The sequence below is a fragment of the Barbus barbus genome (assembly GCF_936440315.1).
Source record: "Barbus barbus genome assembly, chromosome: 30".
In the NCBI taxonomy this organism is placed as follows: Eukaryota; Metazoa; Chordata; class Actinopteri; order Cypriniformes; family Cyprinidae; genus Barbus; species Barbus barbus.
Window position 1 is genome coordinate 8571242 of NC_136758.1, and position 27029 is coordinate 8598270.

General features: G+C 36.1%; 1 protein-coding gene across 2 annotated transcripts; it reads left to right on the forward strand.

Annotated features, from left to right (window-relative positions):
* The first annotated feature begins 1456 nt into the window (after nt 1-1456).
* Nucleotides 1457-27004, forward strand: LOC306850142 (snake venom vascular endothelial growth factor toxin ICPP-like). Of its 2 annotated transcripts, none has more exons than XM_079385600.1 (7): nt 1457-1989; nt 19935-19971; nt 21138-21334; nt 21558-21637; nt 21820-21849; nt 21931-21993; nt 25853-27004. In XM_079385600.1, the coding sequence occupies exons 1-7, from the start codon at nt 1873-1875 to the stop codon at nt 25872-25874; spliced, it is 546 nt and encodes a 181-aa protein (XP_079241726.1). In that variant the 5' UTR covers nt 1457-1872; the 3' UTR covers nt 25875-27004. The 2 variants fall into 2 exon arrangements, with proteins under 2 accessions (XP_079241726.1, XP_079241725.1); XM_079385599.1 differs by lacking the exon at nt 25853-27004 and adding an exon at nt 24759-25436.
* Nucleotides 27005-27029: the final 25 nt, after the last annotated feature.

The following is a 27029-nucleotide window of genomic DNA, read 5'->3' on the forward strand; positions in this document are numbered from 1 at the left end:
CAGGGTGTCTATTCTGAGCTTGTGCTTTTTCTGGTCTGAGGGACTGTGGACCCCATATAGCTTTGCTCAGAATACTACTTTTGAACGCATAAACCATAACTGAATGGACCAACATCAACATGCATACTTTAAAGAGTGGGTATTGTTTTATGATATGATAACAATTGCAAAACCTGTAGCATGAAAGTATATCAGCATGAAGAGGGGAGAATGGGAAATGCAGTGTTTTCTTTTTTTTTTAAACACTGAGGCTGCAATGTTGCAATCAATCCACCACAGGTTATTAATTTGGACCTTATTCTGTGTAACTATGCCCTTTATTTATTTATTTTTATGACAACGTGAATTCAAAGTATTGATAAAAGTGGATTGTGGAATATTAGTGCCTTCACATGTTTGCTGGAAGAATGGCTATGTAACATCCAAGCGCTTTATGGCTGGAGAGATTAAGAAACACGAAGGACAATAATGAAATTTTGTGCAATATATGCTCTTTTATTCATGTAAAAATGTACAATATACAAACATGTACAGATATACATAAAAGTATATTACTGAAACGGCAGCAGCTATTAAGATAACTTTATATAATAATAACAACAACAACAATAAAAAGAAGAATAATAGTTACCATACCATTCACTTTGCCATTTAAAAAAGTTATACTGTAGGTAATCTCAAATCAGGTACTAAAATATAATCTGAATTTCCTGTTACTATTACTGTTTTATAACTGCAATTTCCAAGTCGGCAACTCTTATATACAATAATTCTGACAGCATGTGAAACATATATACTGTTATCTTCTAGATGCGTGCCTTTCTCAAAATTCAGAAAAGTTAGCTTTCATTGTTTCGAACAAAAAAAAAAAGAGCTCCATTCATGTGTTTTGTGGCTAACACTTTGCCTTACAGCTTTAATGTACTGCATTTAACGTATAGAATTGACTAATCTTAAATCATGTGAATCTCAACACTTACTAAAACATTTTAAGATTTGTTAACATTTTCAAGTGCTGTAAAATATTTTGCTCCTTATAAGTTTGTGTTGATGCATTAACTGTTGTTAACAAATGAAATCTTATTGTAAAGATCTCATATAACCTATATATCGGTAGAAATTTTATTATTAATTATAAAGGCTTAAAACACTGAAATAATGTGCTTAAAATCATTTGTGGATCAAATTTAGATTTTACCACACGGGTAACAAGTCAAAATGTTATTTAACATCACTGAATCCACCTATATTACGTCACACCAGTAGAACTAAATGTGGGGATTAGACCAGGTAAAAATAAATCCTTAATATAACAATTGTAGGTTACCACTTTTACAAGGCATGTGGCTCTACACATAATCAGTGAGAAAAGTAAAGTAAAGTGTGACATGTGAGTTCAAGGAGGGGAGGGCAGTGGGAGGACAGTATGAATATGAGCAAGGCTTCAGGAGGAGGAGATTTAAATGATCAACTTGTTGAAAGGTAGTCAGGGCGCTCATATGGAAGTGTGCCACTCTATTTGGGAAATGCGCGAGCAGGAATCTTGCATTAGGAAACAGTGGCGCGTGAGGACGATTAAAACCTGCAAGCTATCATTACTCCATAAGGACCTATTTTAAACACTTTACCACGGGTATTTGCTTACATCTTCCTAGGGAGATCTAGATTGGATGCAATTAATTGACGTGTCACCACTGATATTTTATGAAACCAAAAAGATAACAACATTGCGAATATGTTTAGCGCATTTTCCGGATTGCTTCATTTTATTTGGTGTCTTTGAGAAAGCAACGCACACTTTACCGACGAGCAAGGCACGAACCGTTTTGTGGAATTTATGCTGAAATTTCCATATTGACATTACCATTTTGGATGGACTACTGTTTGGATTTTTCTACGATTAGACTTGCTTTGACATTCGAGATGGGTTATTTGACGTCACTGTTACAAATAGTTGCTGCGCTCCAGTTGAGCCTTTTACCTGCACAGGTGAGCATATGGGCCGTCCTTTTTACACTTAACCTGCATAAATTATAGCCTACACCGCATACACTGCAAGCGAGTGATGGTATGTTACAAAACGAGAACGCTGTTTTAATTCACTGACTGGATCCTCGCGTTAGTTGTTATCGTCTATCTAAAGCTGGGGGGAGTTCACAAAAGACGCGTTCTTTTAATTCGTTGGTTTCGATGTAAGCTACTTATGCAGTAGCGTATCTTGCTATGTCTTTAAATAACCATGTCAAATTAAAAGTAATTCAACTGGGAAAAGTTGAAGAAAAACGTGCTCTGTTTTATTCTGTTGCTCAGTTTATGAACTACAGTAAGAACGCGTCCAGTGTGAATGTCCCGTAATGACCCTTGTGTGAAAGTTGCTGTTCATATCAGAGATACTCAGTGATTAGGCATCCTTAATTAAAAAGAGAATTTTGAACGTGTCTACGTGCAGTTGACAGTCAGAACTGGCTTAATGAATGGAGTCAGTTTACTTTTGACACGACTTCCAGTAAAGCCTCCAGACGGCTGTTTTTATAACACCCTCTAAAACTTGATCTCTTTTTGAAGAGCTGGAAGAGAAAGCGTTGAGTCATGAAACGGAACGTGACTAACTGCATCACCCCCTTTAACCCACAGGCATGCCGTGTTCTCCTTACTCACTAGTGATGAATGAATGCCAAAATCATCAGACAGTCAGATTATGTCTTTATATGCCTTCTACTGTTAGATAACGAGAGAGCAATTAGACAGTATGTTCAAGGCAGTCTCAGACATGACAAGCATGTGCTTCTTAGATAAAAACAAAAATTGCATAGCTACTGTTTAAATCCATTCAGACTATTCACTTTGAAATGTCAAAATGCTGAATAAGAAGATCATTGTCCCACAGCTCAAGGTAAAACATCGCACCTCATGTTATGTGAGATGGCAAAGTCAAGCTTTAAAGAGAAATGTTGGCAGGAGAGTCCACCTCAACCTTCTTATCTATTCCTCCATAACAAAAAGCAGCATGCTTTGAATAATATTTCATTGTGTTCACAAATGGGCTTTGATATGTCGCATTGTATGCGCCTGTTATTAATCATAAGTGTAGCCAAACAGTGTTATAGACCACGAGAGTTCATTTGTGGAAGTGTCTCAACCTCAAGCTTGGCAGATTTATCACTCACCTTATCTTTCAGCTGAATATAAAGCCTCACATCCAAGAAAATAGTTGAGAAGATAATGGTTTGCAAATCTGAAGCTTAAAAGGAGCAGAGATGAACATTAAAAGAGTCTAAATTGTATGTTGTCATTCAATATCAATCCTCCTACTACTGGTAGGTCAGAACAAGGTTTATCGGGGCTTAGTAAAACCGAAAACCAAACACTTTTTCCGGACCCCACACATGACTTACACCTCCATTCACTTTTACGAAATGCACATATTATCATATCATTGGCCGTATACCAGTGGGTGTATCAGAGTGTGTCTGTCTCCTCTTGTCTCTTGTGCTTGCTTAGATTTATTTTATTTTAGGAGTTGCAGGACGTTGGCAAACACTAGCTGTTACTGATGCTGGTGATTATTGTAAATTAAAGGTTCAATTATGCAATTCCTCTGTAAATATGAATGGGAATCTTTCCATCTAAATGCTCAACAAAGTAACATTCATTTCTTATTATTAAAATTCATGTTGGTATTTTTTTGTAGGCATTAAGTCAACAATTTCAAGGTACACATTTGCCCTGATATCCTAATTAATAAAATAAGGTCAAAAAGTTCTTTAAAATAGATCATTTGATCTTGACAAGTTCAGTTCAGCTAAATAAATAAATAAATACACTTTTTTTCAATAATGATTAACATATGTAAACTCAACTTTGATGGCTGTTATCTTGAAGCACAACAGACCACATTAAATTTTAAGAGCATATATAGGAAAAAAAAATATTTGATCCCCTGATGATTTTGTACGTTTTCCCACTGATAAAGAAATGATTAGTCTATAATTTTAATTGTAGGTTTATTTTAACAGTGAGAGACGGAATAACTAGAAAAATCTTGATGGGTTATTTGAAAACATCCAGAAAAACGCATTTAAAAAAAGTTATAAATTGATTTGCATTTTAATGTCAAATAAGCATTTGACCCCCAAAACCCTTGCTGGCAATCACAGAGGTCAGACGTTTCTTGTAGTTGGCGACCAGGTTTGCACACATCTCAGGAGGGATCTTGTCCCACTCCTCTTTGCAGATCCTCTCCAAGTCATTAAGGTTTCGAGGCTGATGTTTGACAACTCGAACCTTCAGCTCCCTCCACAGATTTTCTATGGGATTAAGGTCTGGAGACTGACTAAGCCACTCCAGGGCCTTAATGTGCTTCTTCTTGGCCACTCCTTTGTTGCCTTGGCTGTGTGTTTTGGGTCATTGTCATGCTGGAATACCCATCCACGACCCATTTTCAATGTCCTGGCCCTGATGGTACATGGCCCCGTCCATTGTCCCTTTGATGCAGTGCAGTGGTCCTGTCCCCTTAGCATTAAAACACCCCCAAAGCATAATGTATTCCACCTCCATGTTTGACGGTGGGGATGTGTTCTTGGGGTCATAGGCAGCATTCCTCCTCCTCCAAACACGGCCAGTTGAGTTGATGCCAAAGAGCTTGATTTTGGTCTCATCTGACCACAAAACTTTCACCTAGTTCTCTTCATGGTGTAACAATTATTTTCTTGGTGACTATGATTCCAGCTGCCTTGAGATCCTTGACAAGATCCTCTGGGCTGATTCCTCACCGTTCTCATGATCATTGAAGCTCCACGAGGTGAGATCTTGCATGGACTCCAGACTGAGGGAGATTGACAGTTATTTTGTGTTTCTTCCATAATCGCACCAACTGTGGTCACCTTCTCACCAAGCTGCTTGGCGATGGTCTCGTAGCCCATTCCAGGCTTGTGTAGGTCTACAGTCTTATCCCTGACATCCTTGGACAGCTCTTTGGTCTTGGCCATGGTGGAGAGTTTGGAATCTGATTGATTGATTGCTTCTGTGGACAGGTGTCTTTCATACAGGTAACAAACTGAGATTAGGAGCGCTGTCTTTAAGAGAGTGTTCCTAATCTCAGCTCCTTACCTGTATAAAAGACACCTGGCAGCCAGAAATCTTGCTGATTGATAGGGGATCAAATACTTATTTGACTCATTAAAATGCAAATCAATTTATAACTTTTTTGAAATGCGTTTCTCTTGAATGTTTTTGTTGTTATTCTGTCCCTCACTGTTAAAAGAAACCCACCAATAAAATTATAGACTGATCATTTCTTTGTCAGTGGACAAACATACAAAATCAGCAGGGGATCAAATACATTTTTTCCTCACTGTATATAAACTTCTTGACAAAAGGTATAAATGTTATAGCAAACCTTTTTTTTTTACATTCACATAGCTTTTATGCAATGTTTTCATCTCCTGTTCCTTCTTTGAATCTCCTGTTCTCTATTTCAGAAGGATCTATATGAAGCAGTTTTGTAATGATCACTTGTGTAGGGAAGGGAGTTGCTGTATCATTTCCAAAGTTGAACAATCAGCTCACAGATGGTTTCTTTAAACTTGAGTAAAATCTATCAGGGCAACTTCAGTGTTTGTGTGACACAGGTTAAAATGCTAAACACAGCATAAAACTATTCAGTATGGGTATTACATGGGATTACACATAAGTATTTAAATGCAAAAGTTGTAAATTAAATTTATGCAATGTTGCGTTACATAATGTGTCATCCTGCAATTAAAATATGTGTCACAACCTCAGGCTTACAACAAGGAGCGCTATAGAAGGTATAGCACTACACAGTTATCACGTCCAAAAGAATTCACGATAACAATATTTCCACAACACCAATATAATATCTGGAAAAATACCTTTAACTTTATTTTGGGTTTTCTTCTTTCTGGCCAATGATACATACTCAAAATACAAGTGTGGGGAGGTGAAGAGTGAGTTTATAACCAAAACTGTACAAAAATGTACTGTTGATCGACACTTCCTGGAGACTGGTGTGTGTGTCATTTTTATGGAATCCAAAAAAACTTCCACACTGGCAAGCTAACTTAAAAAAAAAAATCTTACTTTCGTCCGTCATCTCTAACATGATTTTATTCAGCAGGAACTACACACAGAGTCTTCTTTTTCTTCTCCTAGATCACCTATCAGTGCACATTTTACATGTCTCCTTAATCAAACACATCTGATTCACCTCATCAGATCATTAGTAGAGACTCAAAGCAAAGCTGTTTTTTTGTAATGGATGTCAATAGCCATCCAAATTTGCGATTTTGACTTATGCACAAAATTGGAATATCACATAAAACATTTGCGAATAAGCATTTCCAACCGTTTCCATTCAACGAGTCAAAAATGTTCACTTCCTAATAAACTGACACTAAATATCACTAAGAAAAGTAGAAGAATCCTGAGTATAATAATACATCTCATATATAATAAAGTACTTGCACCTCAGAGTGAGCAGACAAAACACAATGGGCCCAGGGCCGGCACCAAGGGGGGACACTTGGACCCCCCCCCCCCCCCCCCCCCCCTTCCATCCTTCCTCCTCCTTTTTGAACGCGATCGAGTTTGAAAGCGAAAGTACAGATAAAACAGCGCACATAAAATAGCTATTACAACGCTCCATGCAATCGACCCCCCCCCCCCCCCCCACACACACACACAGACAATGCGACCGTCCGAATTTCAGAGAATTGTATAATGACAGCATTTTGTTCATTTAGATTATTTTCCCAAATCGACAAACAAAGCTTTTTTTTTTTTTTTCCTTCGGGGCTTTAGATGCGCAAATAGCAGCATAAACAACAGACCGAGAGGAATCACACACCTGCAGGCTACACGAAATATATTTCTCTTAATTAACAGATTAACAAAAGAAAAAAAAAACAGTGCTACAAGTATAGGCCACTTTTTTAATTTTTTTGACACTCTTAATGCATTTTATTAGTTTTCTATAACTTTATGTATTTTATTTTATTTAACTGATTGGTGATCACGCAGGTGCCTCACACGCACACACACAACATTTCAGCGTTACTAACTTGACATTTCAGCCATTAATCAAACTAAAATGTGGTCAACCAAACATAAATGTTACATTGCTCAATTTCCAAGGTCCACTGTAAAATCAGCGCGCAGCGCCGAAACAAAGCGCACGTGAAGGGTGATATTTTACGTGGATACTGGAACTCAAGTGAAGTACAAAGCCTTGTTTAAATCATAGATAATAGTTTAGCAACCAAATGTTACATGGCAAAAATGGAAACATTTGGATGTCGAATGAGAGAGGCTTGTGAGCCCAGTGCCGTTTAGTTTCGCTTTAATTCATTCATTTTATCTTGACGTTGTATTCTGTTTATAATGAATGCCACTATAGCCTAATTTGTGTTTTACTTCATAATTTAATATAAAATTTTATAGCTAACCAATATGCTGTCGTTGTTTTTGGAGGTGGATGCTGCTGTTTGGGAACGCAGTTGCGTAAGAGAGTTTTGGGAGGCAATTATACAGGAATACTTTGACTACAGACTTAGCTCGTGTACTCAAGAATGACTATAACAACATTTCAGATGCTGTTCAGCGAGTTCGGTCCATTGATTAGTCAGGTTATGCCGTCCCATAGCGCAAAGTCACATGACTTTTTTGATGCACGTGGAGAAATGTATTCGCTAAATGCGTTTCAATCTCCCATTATTCGCATTAAACTTTTTTCACGAGTCAAAACCAACTCAAGCGAGGCTAAAAACTTTTTTGCGAAGCAAGGATTTTTTTTTTGTGATACTCATTTTTGATGTGATACTTCAAAATGCACATAAAAACAGGGGAATGGAAATATAGCTATTGAAGGAGAGACTTTATTTTGCTGAATAAACAGCTTTTGTGAGAGAAAAGCATATAATTTAATGAATCAACAGCCTTTTGGCTCATCTTCAACATGTTTGCCATCAAACATTCATTTAGGATTGATCTATTTTCAGAGTTTACACAGAAAAATGCCGTTTTTTAAGAGAAGGATGATTTCGCGACAAGTAGGATTCAGATTATGGCACTTGTTATTAATTTCTGTTGTATCCACAAACAGTAATTAACTTACTGACATCAAGGCTGTGATGTGATGTGCCTTGGTTATCAAGGCACACATAAACGTTATACATTCTCCAGTGATAGAGACAGACTTTGGTATGTCCCAATAATAAGACCATCTCTGCTCCAAGATCTGGAAGGGATGTGTCAAACAAAGGAGACATGAAAACTGGAACATGGTTGGGAACTACTAACATAGATCGTGGTGCTGGATTATTTACACTACATACTCTCTGAATAGGTACTGCTTTTGAATAAATAATAACTTTGCACCATTTAAAATAGTATGTTCTATATAGTATGAATGTGTGTAGTATAAATTTTATCTCAACGTACTACATTCACCATGTTGTCATTGTCATTTGCCATTTTTCTCCCAGGGTCCATGAGATAGTAAAGCATCCATTGGATGTGCACTTCAGAATCTGTAGGAAGTAATAGGTCATCTGGGTACTTTCTGACTGCTGTTTTATGAACATTCAGACATATTACTCTTTCCAGATACAATTTTTACGTGCTATATGGCTGGGAAGTACGCCATTTCGGATGCAGCCAATATTATCATATGTGTGGCACTAAGTATTATAAGTATAATTAAGTATCATGTCATTATTTCATTCTATATCATTGCACCCATATCTTGAAGAGAATGTTGCTGAACTTAAAGATACTTGCACAATGGCCCTCTCGAGCGCTGAGGTTTGGTACAGAACACAAACATTTTGTGGCCAGTCAAATGAGTGCTATTGAATTTAGCACTTTCTTCCACCCCACATTATATGGGGACAACCTAGTGCCAAAATGCACAGATGATTTACATTATAATCTTTAAAAGCTCCATGAAGAGAACTTGTCTTTAATGCATATTTTAAATTCAGTGGATTGAGCATGAAATACCCTTTAAATGGTTTTACTTATATGCAAGCTTAGTTGATGGAAAAGTTTGAAGACCATTCGATGCACCTACAAAGACATGCTCTTATTCCAGTATTCCAGCTGCACTCTTCCAGTGCAAAAATTCAAAGCATTAGTCTTCAGTTTGTGAATTTTAATTAACCAATGCACACATGCAAGGATGCTGACTCGTTTGGATAAGACCAACTATTTAGTGCCAGCTGAAGCTATTTTGGTGCTGATACCAAATCTCTATTAAACCCGTTGCTGTCCAGAATGGTCACCTAGTGCTAACTGGTGCAGTGCAATGCATTCGGATCACCTTCTGCCCCTGGGTGGGATGAAATGCAGTTCCCAATGGACCAGGACAGAGTCTGTGCTGAATAATGTGAGCTCCCTCCCATGCGTTTCTTTTTTTCTTCCCAAGGGAGAGATGGCTCCTTTGTGCTGTCTGTCTCACCTGTCCCTTCTGACTCATCTGCTCTGCCACTGTTAACCATTTCTGGAGAAACGCAAACAGAATGAGAAAGTAAATATTGCCCATGCGGTTGTGAAGACCATTTATAATGTCTTCTGCCCTCTCGTGTTCCAGAAATATGTTGAGTCAGGCACTGGGAGAAATTCTTCCATGTGCCATTGTTGTATATGCTGTCCTCAGCATAAGCTTACGTGTCACCCGTGATGATGTGTCTGTAACGGCAGCTGAGGTTTGAAGGGCTACGTCACCTTTTTTTTTAAACATCATTTATATTTGACGTAAAATGGCAACTTTTTGTTTTGGTTTATGTGGGTGGTCTGGCTTAGTGGTAAAAGAGAAATAACCAGTAACCGAAAAGTGAGTTGTTGGTTGAGCTTTTATGTCTGTGGTATGGGTGAGTGGTGAAATCTAGGCTGGTTTCAACAATAATACATTTCTTGAGCACCAAATTAGAATGACAATGATTTAAAATATATTAAAATAGAAGGCAGTTATTTAAAATTGTAAGTTAATAATGTGTTACAAAATTACTGTTTTTACTGTATTGTTGAGCAAATAACTGTTGCTTTGGTGAGAAGAGGAGACTTTAAAAAACATTACAAACTCTTACAACAATTATTTGTCAATTTATTAGAAATAAAACACTACAATTAGAGACAAAGTTACTATAAAAAGTCCACACCCATAGCACAAATTGCTGTTGTTTTATTAAAGGGTTCATGAACTGCTTTTTTATTATTTTGTACTGTCCTCTGAAGTCCACTTATAATGCTATCAAGATTTTTACATCAAAAAACAGCAAGTAAGAAGTAATAAGTTATTTTCTGTCCTGTTTTGTCCCCCCTCATCTGAACGCTCTGTTTGAATTGGGGTGGATTCAGAAGTAGACAGCCTATGTCCTTCACAGATGGACGCTGCTGTGATTTAGGTTAAAAACGCATAAATACTCAGTACATCAAATGATCTGTAATAACAGACAAAGCAATAGTTATCACGTAATAAAAAGAGTTACTCACACTCGTGTGGTGCGACATTACTGTCGGATCCTGTCTTTCTGAAAATACCATGTCGAATTGTGCCTTGTTTGCAAAACAAATTCATGCTTTAAAAAAAAGTGAACAATGGGCCAAGTTCTTACTGACGCGGTCTGGGTCTTCATTAAAAGTAAAGTTTATCCACTCTTTCCTAACTCTGGGATCAGAAGGAAGGCAATGCAAAGACCGTTTTTTTTCTCACACTGCACAGCGTCTTCTTGTATTCAGAGCGATCTTTACCATTTGTTTACTGCTTAGACCTGCGTTTGCCTCTTTTTTTATTTACACTACATGCATGAATCGGTGGGCGGGGCTAACCAGGCAGCGCTGTAGAAGCAGGCGTTGATCTTACGCCGCGGAGGCACTGTTTAGACACACTATTACATCATAGAGTGGTACATTCCACAAGCTGTCCTTTTGGCAGATTGGCTTCAATATAAGCTGTTTTTAGCAAAAGATTTGAGTTTTGAAACTTACAGGATGTTTTATAGTACAATAAATTAATAAAGATCAAGACAATTTTGATTTCTCAGTTCATGACCCTTTTAAGTGTAACGTGTTCTGATATTTTGCCAGAATTTTCCAGGTAACAGGAACATTTTTTAAGAGTTATATACATGTTAGGACAAAGTACTCTTAAAGTAATGTTTATGGAACATGTTTAAAACTATTAATATTTGATATACGCAGTTTTTGGGAGTAACTAGTTACATGTAATGAAATTACGTAATTTAATTACAAAATAAATGTAACTGTAATCAGTTACAGATACTGAGAAAAAAATTGTAATTAAATTACAGTTACTTGTGAAAATGTTAAGAATTACAAAGGGGGTTACATCTCCCACAGACAGATTTAATTGATTTATTTCATAAATTGCATTGACTGCTCTAAAATATGAGCTTGTAACTTGTAATCTGTAACCTATTACATTTTCAAAGTAACCTTCCCAAAACCGGATATACGTTCTCATTCTTGGAACATTCCCATGATGATATTTTTACTTGCTCAATGTTAGAAAAGTTGGAAAACATTCTGAGATCAACATTCGAAACGTCCTTATGATGTTAGTTGTACTTGATGAATGTACTTATAATGCTGAGAGAAAATGTTCTAACATTCAACATTCAAATAACTTTTTGGGTTAAAATAAAGTGTTATAACATCATGACCACAACAAGAAAACAGGACATTTCAACATTTTAGAAACATTTCAAAACAATGTTCCTACAAGGTTTTTATAACGTAAATTTGTTTCTTGACTTTGTCTAAAATATCTCTATTGCATACACCTAATTTGATCAAAAGTGGTGCTAAAACGTTTGATAACCACTGAACAAAGTTAAGAAGTATTTCAGACTCTAAAAGTCTGAAACCTCTTATTGTCCCTGATTGTTTAGTGAGTAAGCTGTGATATTTCTCTAGGTCTAACATCCTTGTAGTTAGTTTGAGTGATGGGCTGAAAATCTAGGTCATGCTGTTAAATACATCCACAGTCACCTCATGATAGATGCCTTGATTGCTTTACCGAATGTGCAGCTTCATTTGTTCATTGCTAATTTTGCAGCCATTCTATTTTTTCATTTCCTGTCTTTTTTTACCTTCCTGTCTCCGGTGTCATCTGCAGTGTGCACTTCCATAGTCTTTCCTCCTAGTGTTAATACATTTCCTTTTCGGGGGGAGTCATTCGACATGCCATCTTACATTTCCTTCTTCATATTATCGTGTACATTGTCTCTCTCCCTTCATGTAACTTTATGTTTTGGTTCTACATGTTTGTGTTAGATCTTAGTCCCTCTAGACAGGACAGTGGGGCTGGAATATATTTTGAAGCTTTTGTGGTAATTCACAGATTCCAGCTTCCTGGTAGAGTGAACTTCCTAAGTCTGTTTTTAAAAGTGAGGATCATGCCAGCTTTGTTGGATATTTTGGTCATCTGATCTTATGTCAGAAGATGTTGTTGGCAATGCTCCCTCTAAGCGCACTTGTGATGTTGCCGAGATCCAAAAATAAAATAAAAATTCCACATAGAGGACAGATACATAAATGGGCTAACTAGAGATTCTTGAACCAGAACTAAATCAATAAGCAGTGTGGGTGGAAACTTTGAGCAATCTGTGTGAAATATGCAGATTAATTTGTGAAATAAAGGCAGTGCCATAGACCAGAGCAGAGAAATCAATGAAAATTGTATCCCAAGTTTCCAAACCCAAGGTCATGCATTTTTTTTTTTCTTGTTATGATCTCTGCATAATATCATCAATAGAATTTTTTAAGAAAATGTACTTTTTCCATAATGTTACATAATATTAAAATGCAATATTAAATAAACATTTGCCTATAAAGAAATTGTAACTAGAATGTGTACACACACACACACACACACACACACACACACTCATTTAAAAGTGACAAATTTCAAATTGTTTAAAAAAAAAAAAGAAATTAAGGATGCATTAAATTGATCAAAAATGACAGTAAAGATTTATAATGCTACAGAAGATTTCAATTAATTTAATGTAAATGTAACTATTTATTGCATGTATGTAGTTAATAAATGCATATTTACATCAGCTATTTTAAATAAATGTTCTTTTGAACTTTCCATTCATTGAAAAATCCTGATAAAAATGTAATGTGGTTTTCACAAAAATATTAAACAGTGTTTTGAATAGTATTAATTACAAAAATGTTTTATTGGTTGTTTGTTTGTACCAAATCAGCAATATTATAATAATTTCTGAAGGATCATGTGATACTGGAATAATGATGCTGAAAATTCAGCTTTGCCATCACAGGAATAGGTTACATTTTAAAATATATTAAAATAAAAAAGATTTTCATTTTATATTACATACTTTTAAGTGAAACATGGTATGGGTCTGAGGTACATGAGGTCTGTCTAAAAGAAAAGAAAGGTCAAGATCAAACATTTGAAAGGCAAGATCACTGAACATCCTCCAGAATTGTCTCAGACAATAAAAGAATCATGCTGAAAAGAAAAGAGGATGTGATTCAGACAGCACAGAGAAGTATACCGTAAAGACATATGGCAGAGAAAAAACGCTAAAGAAAGCCACCAAATAAAGGAAGAGTGACAGGAGGCTCGGGACGACATTCAGTGCAGGTGCTTCCTCTCCGTCAACACTTACAGCAAAATAATACTTGAGGCTACCCATCTGTGTCTGGTCGCTCTTCCTCTGCCTCCATAACATGGAGTGGCAGCTATTTATTCAAGCTCCATTGATGGACTTATTAACACCTGAGCTGCCACTGTTAACTGATCCTGCTCAGACTTCCAGCTCTTCAGATTATGTGATGAGTACGAAGTGTTCCTTCTTTAAAGTGTGGAAGAAAACCCTAACCACACATCTTCATGATCTGCCAGCCACAGAGTAATGTTTCTAGTGACAGCACATTCAGTGCATATTGCATTTCTGTGAGCAAGTATTGTTGTCCTTTCCAGCTGGTTCAAAAGGACACTCCACTACAACAAACCAGTCCACTCATCTCCACAGGCATCACCTTTTTGGGTCAGTAAAACTAACGGAAAACATGAGTCAACATGCACACAGCGACACCTCCCAAAAGTTTCCCACCAAATTGAATTTAGGCATGAGGAAGCATTTAAAGGGATAGTTCACCCAAAAATTGAAATTGTCATCATTTATTCAGCCTCATGTTAATCTGAACCTGTATGATTTATTTCTTCTGCTGAACACAAAATACATTTTGAAGAGTGTGTGTTACCAAACATTTGATGGTCCCCACTGACTTCCAAAGCATTTTTTACTATGGAAGCAAATGGCTACCATCAGTTTTTGGTTACCGACAGTCTTTAAAATATATTATTTTGTGTTTGGCAGAACTGTCCCTTTAAGATGCTACTAGTTAAGAAAGAAAACAAAATTCACAGATATATTTATTTGTGATTTTATATTCTACCATTTCTTTTTTCAACATTTTTTAAATGTATTTATTGTTTAATATAAGAAGTGCTGTGACCATGAAGTATACTGGTATTTAAATTTATTAATCGAGTTAATTTAAAATACATAATTCTAAATGACCTTATTAAATATTAGTTAATAAATTAATAAAATAAATCGATTATTTATCATTTGTAGTTTAAAATAATAAATAAAATAATTAATTAAAAATAATAAATAATTTATTTTAACAATAGTAAAAGCCCTCAAAACAAATAAAGTAAATAATTAATAATGTCAGTCATATTAATATTAATGCATTTTTAGTAACATTATCCTAAATAAATAGGTAAAATAGCTCCTCTTTTTTTTACGTTATTGTATATGGAAATTATTAGCTTGCAAATCGATTTATGCATTTAGTTGATTTCCAAATTGTTCTCATTCATATTTTTCTCCATTTTATTATATATACTGTATATAGTTAACATTTTAGAGCTCAGTTGTTACACAGTACACAATTTTTTAGGCATTTCATATATTTCTTTTTAACACACTGACCAATGAGTTTTGTATCAGTGCAAGTATCACAAGATTTAATACATTCATTAATACAGTGCATTAATTTAACTTGTAGAAAATATTTTATATGGAAATATCAGGCTTGAATGTTCTATAGGACAGTTTTATGAATGGAGCAACTTCTACTAAATGGATAAACTACGAAACCCTCATGCTGCAGCCCCTCCACCTCACCATATATAACTTCATCTGCACATGCATTAATTAACACACACATACGCTTCCAGACGTCTCAGTCAGCGTGAGTTGTTGTGGTGACAGGACCTTGGCTCTTTCCTGTACAGGCCTGGTTATGGCCCAGGGGACGAGGTGCAATCACAATCAGGAAAAAGTGGATCTGTCCTTCCTTCAGTGGTACTCAGGGGACTGTCATCCACTCTGTAGGCTTTAATCTCTCATCTGGAGGCAATTTGCTCCCATTTACATACCCACAACAAGGCTTACTGTAATAAGGAGCACAATTATCCATGGCTGGCCAATTTCAAGGGAGTTTATGTGGAGATGTTTTTGACCAAGGAAATATTGTTTGTGTTGTCCTCCAGGATTTTACTCACTGCGATCTGAATAATAATAATCTGAGCACTTTAAATGTTCATTATAATACATATTCTGTTATTATTTTGCTGAGCAATTGTAAATCGTTGTTGATAATGAAGCATTCTTTTGCACAATACATTTTCATTTCAGTTATCGTTAATTAAAAAAATGTTTATTGAACATTATCATATTGTTGTTCCCACATTTTTTCAAAAGCAGTCACTTGACTTCTGTGTGTTACGGTGATTTTACCATAGGGAGATTATATGATTATTGCTTTAATAATTTCAATAAAGTATTACCATAATATTAATAGCAGTAATAATATATTAGCCAGGATATTAGAACAGATCTGTAAGTATAAAAACATTTCAAATAAAACAATACCTTAAAATTCAAGAACAAAATTTCCTCTAAATCCTATTGTTTGGTACATTTTGTATTATGTAACTCACAAATATGTTGCAAAAGCTGAATAGTAATTGAATGTGAAATGTTTCTGTTGGAGAAAAATGTTTGTTGGCTGTTTGTTGGAGTAATGTGAGGCTTTGATTTGACAGATTTGCACTGGGCCAGTAAAGAAGCACTATTAAACATGCTGTGTTTTCGTTGGGGAGCCTATTTATTTGTGAAAATTCTTCTGGAGAAGGCTTTTTTTATTGTTTATTTATTTTGAATGTGCCTTTTATTGTGTGCTCATAGAAGTATGAATTAATGTAACCTCAAGCAGCAGCCTGCATGAAACCATGATCACAGGATTGTGTTCTCATTATTAAATATAAAGGAGCTCGTGATTATTACGCATCATTGAAATTTTCCAGTGATCCACCCTGTCTCACTTAGTTTTGACAATGAAGGCGTGCAGTCTGGCACCAGCTTTATAGATTTTTTGTTCTAATTTGTGATGTTGAAGAAAAGTTCCCAGAGACTTTATGTCTCTTTTTCAGTTTACTCAGACTCTTCCTGCTGAAGCAGGCCAGCCCTCTCCCACACTGCTGGATCAATTGGAAAAGACAGGATGGAAGGATACTCTTTCTGCATGACTTCAGGTCATTGTGGATTATTATTTAAGAGACAGGTCTTTCTCATAGATGTGCTGACCTGAGCATTATCTCTCTGAGTTACAGCTGGGAGTGAAAAAAACAATAGCATAAGTTATAAATCGAACTGGTAGTTTATATATAGTTGTCACTGCATTTTAACATTAAATTTTTTTTTTTTTTTTATTTTGACTTCCTTAACCATTCCAGAGTCAAATTGTTCACGAAAAGAGGAAAAAAGACTCGTTTCTGAAAACGCTTGACACAGCTTGCAGTGTCAGTAACCGAGCACATCACAACCACTAGCATTTCAATATAATCCTCCATTACTGGAGCCAGCACATTTTCCCAAACAGCCTCTCATATTTTCCTATTTACATGTATAATGCACTTACTTTCTATCATAATCCACATTTTTAAGAGGAGCCAAAAGTCTGCAGAAATGTTTGGTTACCATTTTGTTTGCTTTCCTATTTTGCTTGAAACTTCCTGCCTTGCATCCTCCGGGCTGCACGACTGGAGGTTATTAAACCTGATGTCTTGGGTTGTAGGGGACCCTAAAGTTTAGTAGCACTTAGAGTCCTAGATAGACAGACAGACAGACAGACAGACAGACAGACAGACAGACAGACAGACAGATAGATAGATAGATAGATAGATAGATAGATAGATAGATAGATAGATAGATAGATAGATAGATAGATAGATAGATAGATAGATAGATAGATAGATAGATAGATAGATAGATAGATAGATAGATGATTTTTCAACTTTCTGCATCTCAGTGTTTTCCAGAGCAGTCTGTCCTGTCGGCAATTTAAGCATGTTGGCCTAAGGCACTGACATCGTGGAATCATCAAAATAATCTGAACAGACTGAGGCGTCATTAAAATATTAGACACAGATGGATGTCACCACTTAACACAATAATGGTGACAAGTTAAAATGAGCAGTGGAGAATCACCACTGAGATGACAATACATATAATACAATAGAACAGTAAATAGTAGTCGGCATGCTGGGAACTCAAGTAGGCATAGAGCATTACAGTTTGCAGTGTTCATTAGCATTGTGAAAGAAAAATAAGATTGAAATTGATTTTAATTTCCCTCTTTCTCTGATTTTATTATTCTGAGTGGCCCGACATAAAAAACACCACCAGTATTTGGTGCTGCTAATGCTCAAAATTACACGTGGCACCTTTAAGCATTGATCTTGTTTACAGAAGTTCCTGGTGGTGACATTAGGGAAGTTCTCTCAACATTCCTATTCAGTATTTATGACCCGTATAGAACCTTCAGTACTTTACTCTCACACAGTCCATCTGGTTACACACACAAGGACAAAGTGGTGCTACGTGAGGTCCCTCACATAGCTGAGTTGATGTGCCAAGTTTTTGAGAACCTTGCTCTTCTGTTCAAGACCAAAGGAGCATGGAAATGCCAAGTGCCTGCCTTCTTATGTCTGAAAGTCCTGCAGTGTAGAAACCTCCTGTGAATAGGCCTACCTTTATCCTTGACTGTTACTGAACACTTGCTTCCTTCCTAGATGGCATAATCCAAAGGCGGCAGCAAATTTATTATGCTTTATAAGCATATTTAAGACTGTATGCAGCCTATGCAGAAACTTCTAGAATGCACAGTGACAAGCTCAGTGAAAAACATTATATATTATGGGTTGATCATCATTAACATTATTCATTATATATGGCACAGTCAAGAGAAATGTTAATTATAAAATACATGTTTCAGCCATAAATAGACATGTTTGACCGCTGCATTTGTGTCTGTCAAGAACACCCACTCAAGTTAAAGGAAGGTCAACGTTTATAAATGTGTTATATGTGTTTTTAATCCCATTGCCCTACGTCTTGCATTTTTAATATCAAAGAAATGTGTTCTGTATGAATGGACACTTAGCCTTGTTTAAGTTTTTTCAATGGGGAACAAGAAGTTGAAAGTTCTGCACTGCCAATTGTGTTTTATAGCATGGGGTTAATGAAAGTACTTTCTCTTTACTGAAAATGTCTCTGTAAATTCCCTCTTTTCAGAATGAAAATTGCAACACAATGACCACATTGACCCTGCAGCATTTCCCTTCCACTCTCACAAACTAGTCTTGCTATGGTGGTTAAAAGTTTTGACCTAGGTCTTTAAATTCTTAATGGTAAATCTAAAACAAGAACACTATTGATTGTGTATACAGCATATGTGGTGTATTTAGGAATAGTCAACATGCTCATTTTCCAGTCATTTACCGGGTTTAATGTGTGAAAGGGGCTATAAAGATGGAGAATGGAAATGGACACGAGCCCAGATCATTTTTATTGCCTAATCATGACCCTAGTTTTTCTCATTTATATAGGCTATCATTTATCGACTACGAAGTTCTGCAAAGAGCCTGTAGCATTATCTGTAGTATAGTGCAATACAATATAACATAATATATTGCAGAGCAAATGTTTAGAGATTTATTTGATTCATTTAATTCAGGAACACTGTTTTATATTTCCTTGGGATGGAGAGTTTGGTGGATGTGTCTGTCTCCCATCCAAAAGTAATGAATGCATTTTGCCTTAAGGCGCTGACTTAAAACCACACTGATTTCTACATTTTTGAAAATAACCACAGAGGGAGCTGGACAATGGGAAAATAGCTAAATCTTATACTGCAGGAAGGAGATTTTGAACTTGAACAGACACACACAAACGGAAATATGATAGGGCTTAGATTCTTGTCCTGGCACAGGTGAAAGAGACTTTCACAGAGTAGATGTCCTATAACAGCACAGGAAACATGCATTATTGTTTCTTACCACCAATAAGTGCTGTTGTTTAAAAGGCCTGTTATTTAAGTCAGTGATTCTCAACCAAGGGATACTTGGTTGTTGAAGGAGTGATATATGATCTTTTTTGATGACAAAAAATGTGGGACTGTTTGATGGATGCTTTAAGAGTGTATTAAGATTAAACTGTTTTGGGGAATTTGTTGAAAAATATTATGCTCTCCAGACATTAGAAATAATGATGTAAAATGTGCAAGGTCTATGTTTCTAAACTATAGTCTATTTATTTACTTACTTACCACAGATATCATTAATTTGTTTAAATTAGGTCAAATTGAACTAAATACTGTAATGTTCTTGGGGGAAGATGTCATTTGTACTCTTGTATCACCAACGTTCTGTTGTCAATTTCAACTTCTAAAATAATAATTACTTTTATTTATGCTTTTAATAATAATAACAATGCTACTATATTTATACTTTAATTAAGACTACATTATAATCTGTCTCTTTTTATACTCTTTTTTTGCAGAGTTCTTCCTTAGTAAACGTAAACAACACTGCTAAAGGTAAGAGAATCACCTCATGACATAAAACATATCAAATTCAGTCTTATAAACATCAATGTGTTTGCAAAGTTTAGAGCAACTACGACTCAATAAACATGAGTAGGCTGAATGAGTTTTTTCTCTCTGTTTTACATTTTTTGTCTTGGTTATGAGGACCAGACACACATGAGAAATGGATATTTTACAGCAGGAACTGTACGAAAGAGACTGTATATTATATTAAAACCTACAAAGTCCTTTTACTTGCCATCTGTTATTTTTTAAGTAGAGCACTTTTGGCTATTTTTGAAACAAATATGCTGTCAGAAAAATATTTATAGGCTCTTTATTTCAAACATAAGTGAGAAACTTACACTAACTCAATAACAAAAGTAATATGGCAATAAAAAGCTAAACTTGGTAATAAAGAATCATTCTCTGCAAGATCCCATAGAACATTCTCTTTTGAGAAATCCTGATAAATGAAAAACAGGATATGCACACACACACTGCAGAGGTTTTTCTTGTTGCCTTTTTCCAGAGATTTTGTAAATCAGACTATGTAAATAAAATCTATATTATATGTACATTTCTGCATAGGTAAATATGGATCATGTATATATACATTTGCCTTGAGAAATAAGGACAAAAGCATTTTGATTATGAGGTTTGGACTTAGTAACTGATTCTAATGAGAACTATGAGTCTAATGAGGCACATTAATACAAAGTTCTATCATGAAACTCTAGATGGCACAGGCCGATATGTTCTAACCCAATCAGATATTATCACATGACTATTCACGTGGCACATCTGATTGGTTTCTTTCACATTAGCAGCCAATGAGCTTGCTGCTCAACTTCAGAAACCCTCCACCTTCCCCAGCTCCACCTGTATAGATCTGCTATGGCGTGATTTCATATATGTTATAAATGGGGGTTATTTTTTATGGTATACGTGCAGCAGCAGTATTTCTTACATGCTCACAGCAGCATGTTGTGTATGTATTGGCAGTACCAAGTCTCAGGATGAGTCAAATGAGTTACTAGCATTTTGATAGATATCACACTCACTAATCAGTGCATAGTTTGCTTAGTGATTACTTCCAAATGCTCAGTAATTTATTCTTGTGTATTCATGCACACTTGTAAAGGTCAATGTTTTGTATTTCTCTTGCTGTGTTGCAGTGATGCTGTTTCAAGAGGTTTGGGGGAAAAGCTTCTGCCGCACTATTGAGAAGCTAGTGGAAGTGGTTCAGGAGTACCCTGGGGAGGTGGAGCACATTTTCAGCCCCGCCTGTGTGCCATTGGTCCGCTGCGCTGGTTGCTGTGGAGATGAGAATCTGGAGTGTCACCCTACACTTACTTCTAACACCACCATGCAAGTGAGGATTTTTCATTTGTCTAGGCCAACAATATTTACTGTTTCAAAAGTAGCACAAATGATGGTACCAATAATTATGAATACTAGCTCATACTTTTATATATCGACAGTTTGGTCTTTCACTTTTGATGCTTTTTCACAAAAGTAATATCTATATAGGAGACTTTGTTTTGTCTGTGTCAGGCACATGGTTGCGATAGATATTAATATTATGACTTTTTCAGTTATTAAAGATTAAGCCAGCGGAGCAGGGTCAGGAATATGTGGAGATGACCTTTGTGGAGCACAAAGCCTGTGAATGTAGGTAAGGAAATGATCAATTTTGTTTATGCAACCACGTTTTGCATTGTGACACAGCTTTGTATTGATATTGTAGATATGAATATTGAACATAAATGATGAATTTAAAATTTGTATCAAGTATGAAAATGTGTTTGTAATAATCCCTCCGCTTTTCTCTGCTTTATCTTACATTGTGATGCCAAGACTAAGAAAACCTACAAAGAAACAAGACAGGTAACAAGTTACTACTCTGACGCAGTTACACTTTAGTAAACAGACAATTTGGAATAACAATCATGATTCATTTTATTGTAGATTGAAACCCAGAAACAGAGGGAGAAAAAGGAAGGAGAAAAAGAGAGTGAAAGATTGTGACACGTAAGTTAAATATTGAAGGTTTTACTTTAGCATGTTGCTAAGGTAACAATGCAATACTCTAATAAACATAGATAAGCAGAAAATACACTTAAAAAATAGGGCTGAACTCATTTTTAACTAAACTGTCCTGTACAGAATGAAATCTAAATACATTTGTTATCAGCATCTGCCATATTTGATTCATTTTTTTGTCACACTCAATGATCATTTTAAGGTCCAGTTCTAACTATTACTTAACTGTTAACTACGACTTTTGCCTCAACAAACTCCTAATTACTGCTCAATAAGGTAGTTCTTAAGTTACTTATTATGTAGGATGTAGAATATGGTCATGCAGAATATGTGCTTAAATTATAAGCAACAGGTAAAGAGCCAGTATGCTAGTAATATGCATGCTAATAAGCAACTAGTTAAAGGTGGGGTAAGCGATTTCTGGAAGCCAATGTGGATATTTGAAATCACCAAAACAAACACGCCCCTACCCCAAAAGGGTCTCGCCCCTGTTTTGATAGCTCCGCCCCACACATACGTAGCCTATGCAACCCAGGCAACGATTAGTTCTGTGAAACAAAGCAAAACAGCTGCCGCGTTAATGACCGTTATTTTAACGGTAAAAAACTGTGAAAATGCTGTGAAAATGTTACGGTTTTTTGAAATCACATCACATCGCAAGTTCCTGTAAAATTTACAGGGAAAAAACGTAAACTGACGTTCCCAGAATTCCTTGCATTGCATTTCAAATTTTGCTTGAATTTGATGTTTTTTCTTTGAAATAACTATGTTGCTTCTTAGTTTTTTCTTATCAGTTCACATCTAATCTTGTTAAATGAATGTTTATTGCATATTTCAGTTTAATGAGTCTCACCATGATGGTGTTTGTGTGAATGACACTGTGCACCTTCTATATACAGTGGTGTGAAAAAGTGTTGGCCCCCTTCCTGATTTTAATTTTTTTTGCATGTCACACTTTAATGTTTCAGATCATCAAACAAATTTAAATATGAATCAAAGATAACATAAGTAAACACAACATGCAATTTTTGAATGAAGTTTTTTATTATGAAGGGTAAACAAAATCCAAACCCACATGGCCCTGTGTGAAAAAGTGCTTGCCCCCTACACCTAATAACTGGTTGGGCCACCCTTAGCAGCAACAACTGCAATCAAGCGTTTGCGATAACTTGCAATGAGTCTGTTACAGCGCTGTGGAGGAATTTTGCCCACTCATCTTGGCAGAATTGTTGTAACTCAGCCACATTGGAGGGTTTTCGAGCATGAACCGCCTTTTTAAGGTCATGCCACAGCATCTCAATAGGATTCAGGTCAGGACTTTGACTAGGCTACTCCAAAGTCTTCATTTTGTTTTTCTTCAGCCATTCAGAGGTGGATTTGCTGGGGTGTTTTGGATCATTGTCCTGCTGCAGAACCCAAGTTCGCTTCAGCTTGAGGTCATGAACAGATGGCCGGACATTGTCCTTCAGGATTTTTTGGTAGACAGCTGAATTCATGGTTCCATTTATCACAGCAAGTCTTCCAGGTCCTGAAGCAGCACAACAGCCCCAGACCATCACACTACCACCACCATATTTTACTGTTGGTATGATTCTTTTTCTGAAATGCTGTTTTACTTTTACGCCAGATGTAATGGGACACACACCTTCCAAAAAGTTAAACTTTTGTCTCGTCAGTCCACAGAGTATTTTCCCAAAAGTCTTGGGGATCATCAAGATGTTTTCTGGCAAAACTGAGACAAGCCTTTATATTCTTTTTGCTCAGCAGCAGTTTTCGTCTTTGAACTCTGCCATGCAGGCCATTTTTGCCCAGTCTCTCTCTTATGGTGGAGTCATGAACACTGACCTTAACTGAGGCAAGTGAGGCCTGCAGTTCTTTAGATGTTGTTGTGGGGTCTTTTGTGACCTCTTGGATGAGTCGTCGCTGCGCTCTTGGGGTAATTTTGGTCGGCCGGCCACTCCTGGCAAGGTTCACCACTGTTCCATGTTTTCTCCATTTGTGGATAATGGCTCTCACTGTGGTTCGCTGGAGTCCCAAAGCTTTAGAAATGGCTTTATTACCTTTTCCAGACTGATAGAGCTCAATTACTTTCTTTCTCATTTATTCCTGAATTTCTTTGGATCTCAACATGATGTGTAGCTTTTGAGGATCTTTTGGTCTACTTCACTTTGTCAGGCAGGTCCTCTTTAAGTGATTTCTTGATTGGGGATTGGACACTTTTTCACACAGGGCCATGTGGGTTTGGATTTTGTTTTCCCTTCATAAAAAACCCTTCATTTAAAAACTGCATGTTGTGTTTACTTGTGTTATCTTTGATTAATATTTTAATTTGTTTGATGATCTGAAGAATTAAAGTGTGACAAACATGCAATAAAATAAAAAATCAGGAAGGGGGCCAACACTTTTTCACACCACTGTATGTTATCATTTAAAAGCTGCTTGTGATGGGTTTTGGTTCATCATGTGACTTTCTCATCACCACCTGCATTTGGTGGTTATCAGTGTATTTCAAAGGTACAAAACAGATTTCAGTACTTCAATAGGTTGGTATGTTAACATTATATCAGTTAATGAAATTACGGTATTTAACTTTAAATTCAAGTTAAAACTGTAAAACCTAAAATGTGGTTACCGTATTTTAGCACAGCTGCCAGTTTTTTACCGTAAATTTTACATATATTTTTTTACAGTGTATTTATGACGTGCTGACACAAATTTCAAATGATTTTCAATAGTCACTTTGTCACGTCCAGTGTAGGCAGACTTTTCCGGCGCGCTGTGTCTGGTGTAGACACGGACTTACTCACCTATCGGGAAGAAACAAAGCAACCTCGGCGTCCGATCGCAGGCCTTCCTGCTCCTTGAGTTTTCTCCAGCGCTGGAAAGCCGATCCGATATTTACACAGGTCCTACTTTTTGCCTTATCTTTCCGCAGATGTTTTCCGCTTTTGTTTTTCATCCACCATCTCTATCTTTCTGTCGCTCGGCTGTGCACTGAACACTCTCTCCTCCACATCATGAGTAGATACGCCCCTTACTGCTGATTAGCTACAAGTTTGTTTTGGTACTCGGCCCGACTCAGTTTTCTAAAGCGTTTTTGAAAAATTACATACCCCACCTTTAATAGTGAGAATTTAAACTAAAGTATTACCATTTTTTTTTTTTTGTAAAAATGAACCTCTACTTGACCTGACCCTTAAATATGTTCTTGTTCTTTTTGAAGGTCCTCATTATCCAGAACTATATTTAAAGGCTTCTAGTTCTCTGTGATTTACACAACTCACAACACGTAATAAAATATTTTACAGCTTAGCATAGTTAGAAAAAGAAAGTGTATACATAAAATAAAATGTACATAAAATGTTTAAAAATTGTTTTATAATATTTTATTAATTTAGATGACTTTTCCAGGTCTAGTCTAATTTAGTTCCAAAAAAAAAAGAAAAAGAAATAAAGAACATTTAAGAAACCAAGAGAGAGTAAAATAAGAAGTATCTTTAGTCATTTCAGCTACATTATTAGGATAATGTTTGTTTTGTCTTTATTTTAAATTATTTCAAGTCATCTTGAGGCCCCTTTAGAAGTTTAATGATGTCCACTAATGAGTTAAGAACCACTGGTGTAAACTAATGTAGTCAGGTTGATTGTTGTATTAACTTTTACAATTAAAACCAGTTATTTCATATATTACCTCATGAAGAACCTCATCCCTCAAAGCTTTAATGAAGTCTCCACATTTCAGTGGCATTTTGATAAGAGCAGGTTTTTTAAAGGACACAGAGTACAAAGAGTGCGTTGTTCTCTGAGCATAAGCGGCACACTTGTATTAATGTGTGCTCTCTTACAGGTGTCAGCCTCCCCGCAGGTAAACGCTGTCTCGCCGTGATGCCAGCCAATCACACGCATCTGCTCCCTTCTGTGCGACCCTCACCGTCATCATCGTTCACTTATGGATACTGCCACTGCTCTGCACCCCACCATCCCAGATGCAGAGTTGTTATGGTGATGGGGCTTCTGTCAGCACACGGGGGGGCCTTCCAGTCATCTATACAGCAAACTCCTGTTGTGCAGTTCTCTACAGAAGAAAAACAACCGAAGACCAAACCTAAAATCTGAGACTGAATAGACCCTAGGGACTTATATTATTATAATATTATAATAGTAGTAGTGAAAGTAATAAAGTAATAGTAGTGTTAGTACTGGTTTAGCTGCCAAGTCTTCCCCCTTTATTTATTAAAACTCACTGAAGTAAAACTGGTGCATTCCATTAATCAATACATTAACAAAGCCATTGTGTATTTGGTCATAATTCTAGAAGGAAGCACAGAACAAAATGCCAAATGTCATCTCTTTAGATTCTATATTACTGCTATGCTAAAACTATATTACAATTTACTAATGTGAAAGCCATGTTAGAAGATTTTTTCATACATAGTATTTTCTGTTCTAAATCTTCTCTGTGGGTTTAGCCCTGGACTTGAGCATTAAATTGACATACTGACCTCTAGTGGTAATAATAATAAAATGATTACGTTCACAAAGTGTTTTTCAAATAATACTGATCTGAAAGCCATCCCATTATGATATATTACTATAATATTTCAACTTGGGCAAAAATAAAAGTGTGCACTGTGTAAGGACAAAGACTTTGCTCTAAAAGGGCCAGTCAACAGGAACCGAGACAAACGTTCATCAAGAGTGAATGTTGGTGCTTTGTATTATTGTTTTGTCAGTGAAAATGACTAAATTTCCTACACTTTAGACTCAGGTCTATAAAGTGCTGGAAATAAACCAAAGAAGCATTATTATCTGTGCTGCTGGCCGTAAATATAAATACAATAGTTTTCACCAAAGGGCTATTTAATTCCCAATGTATAAAATGTTGTATGTTTTTCAAGATATTGTTAATATGTATTAATATTATACAACTTTAAGAGTGCCTTTCTAATAGAGTGACTATTGTTTGTTATTTCTGATTATTATTAAACAATATTTTGTGAAACATTTGGCCTGTGTGATTTTGA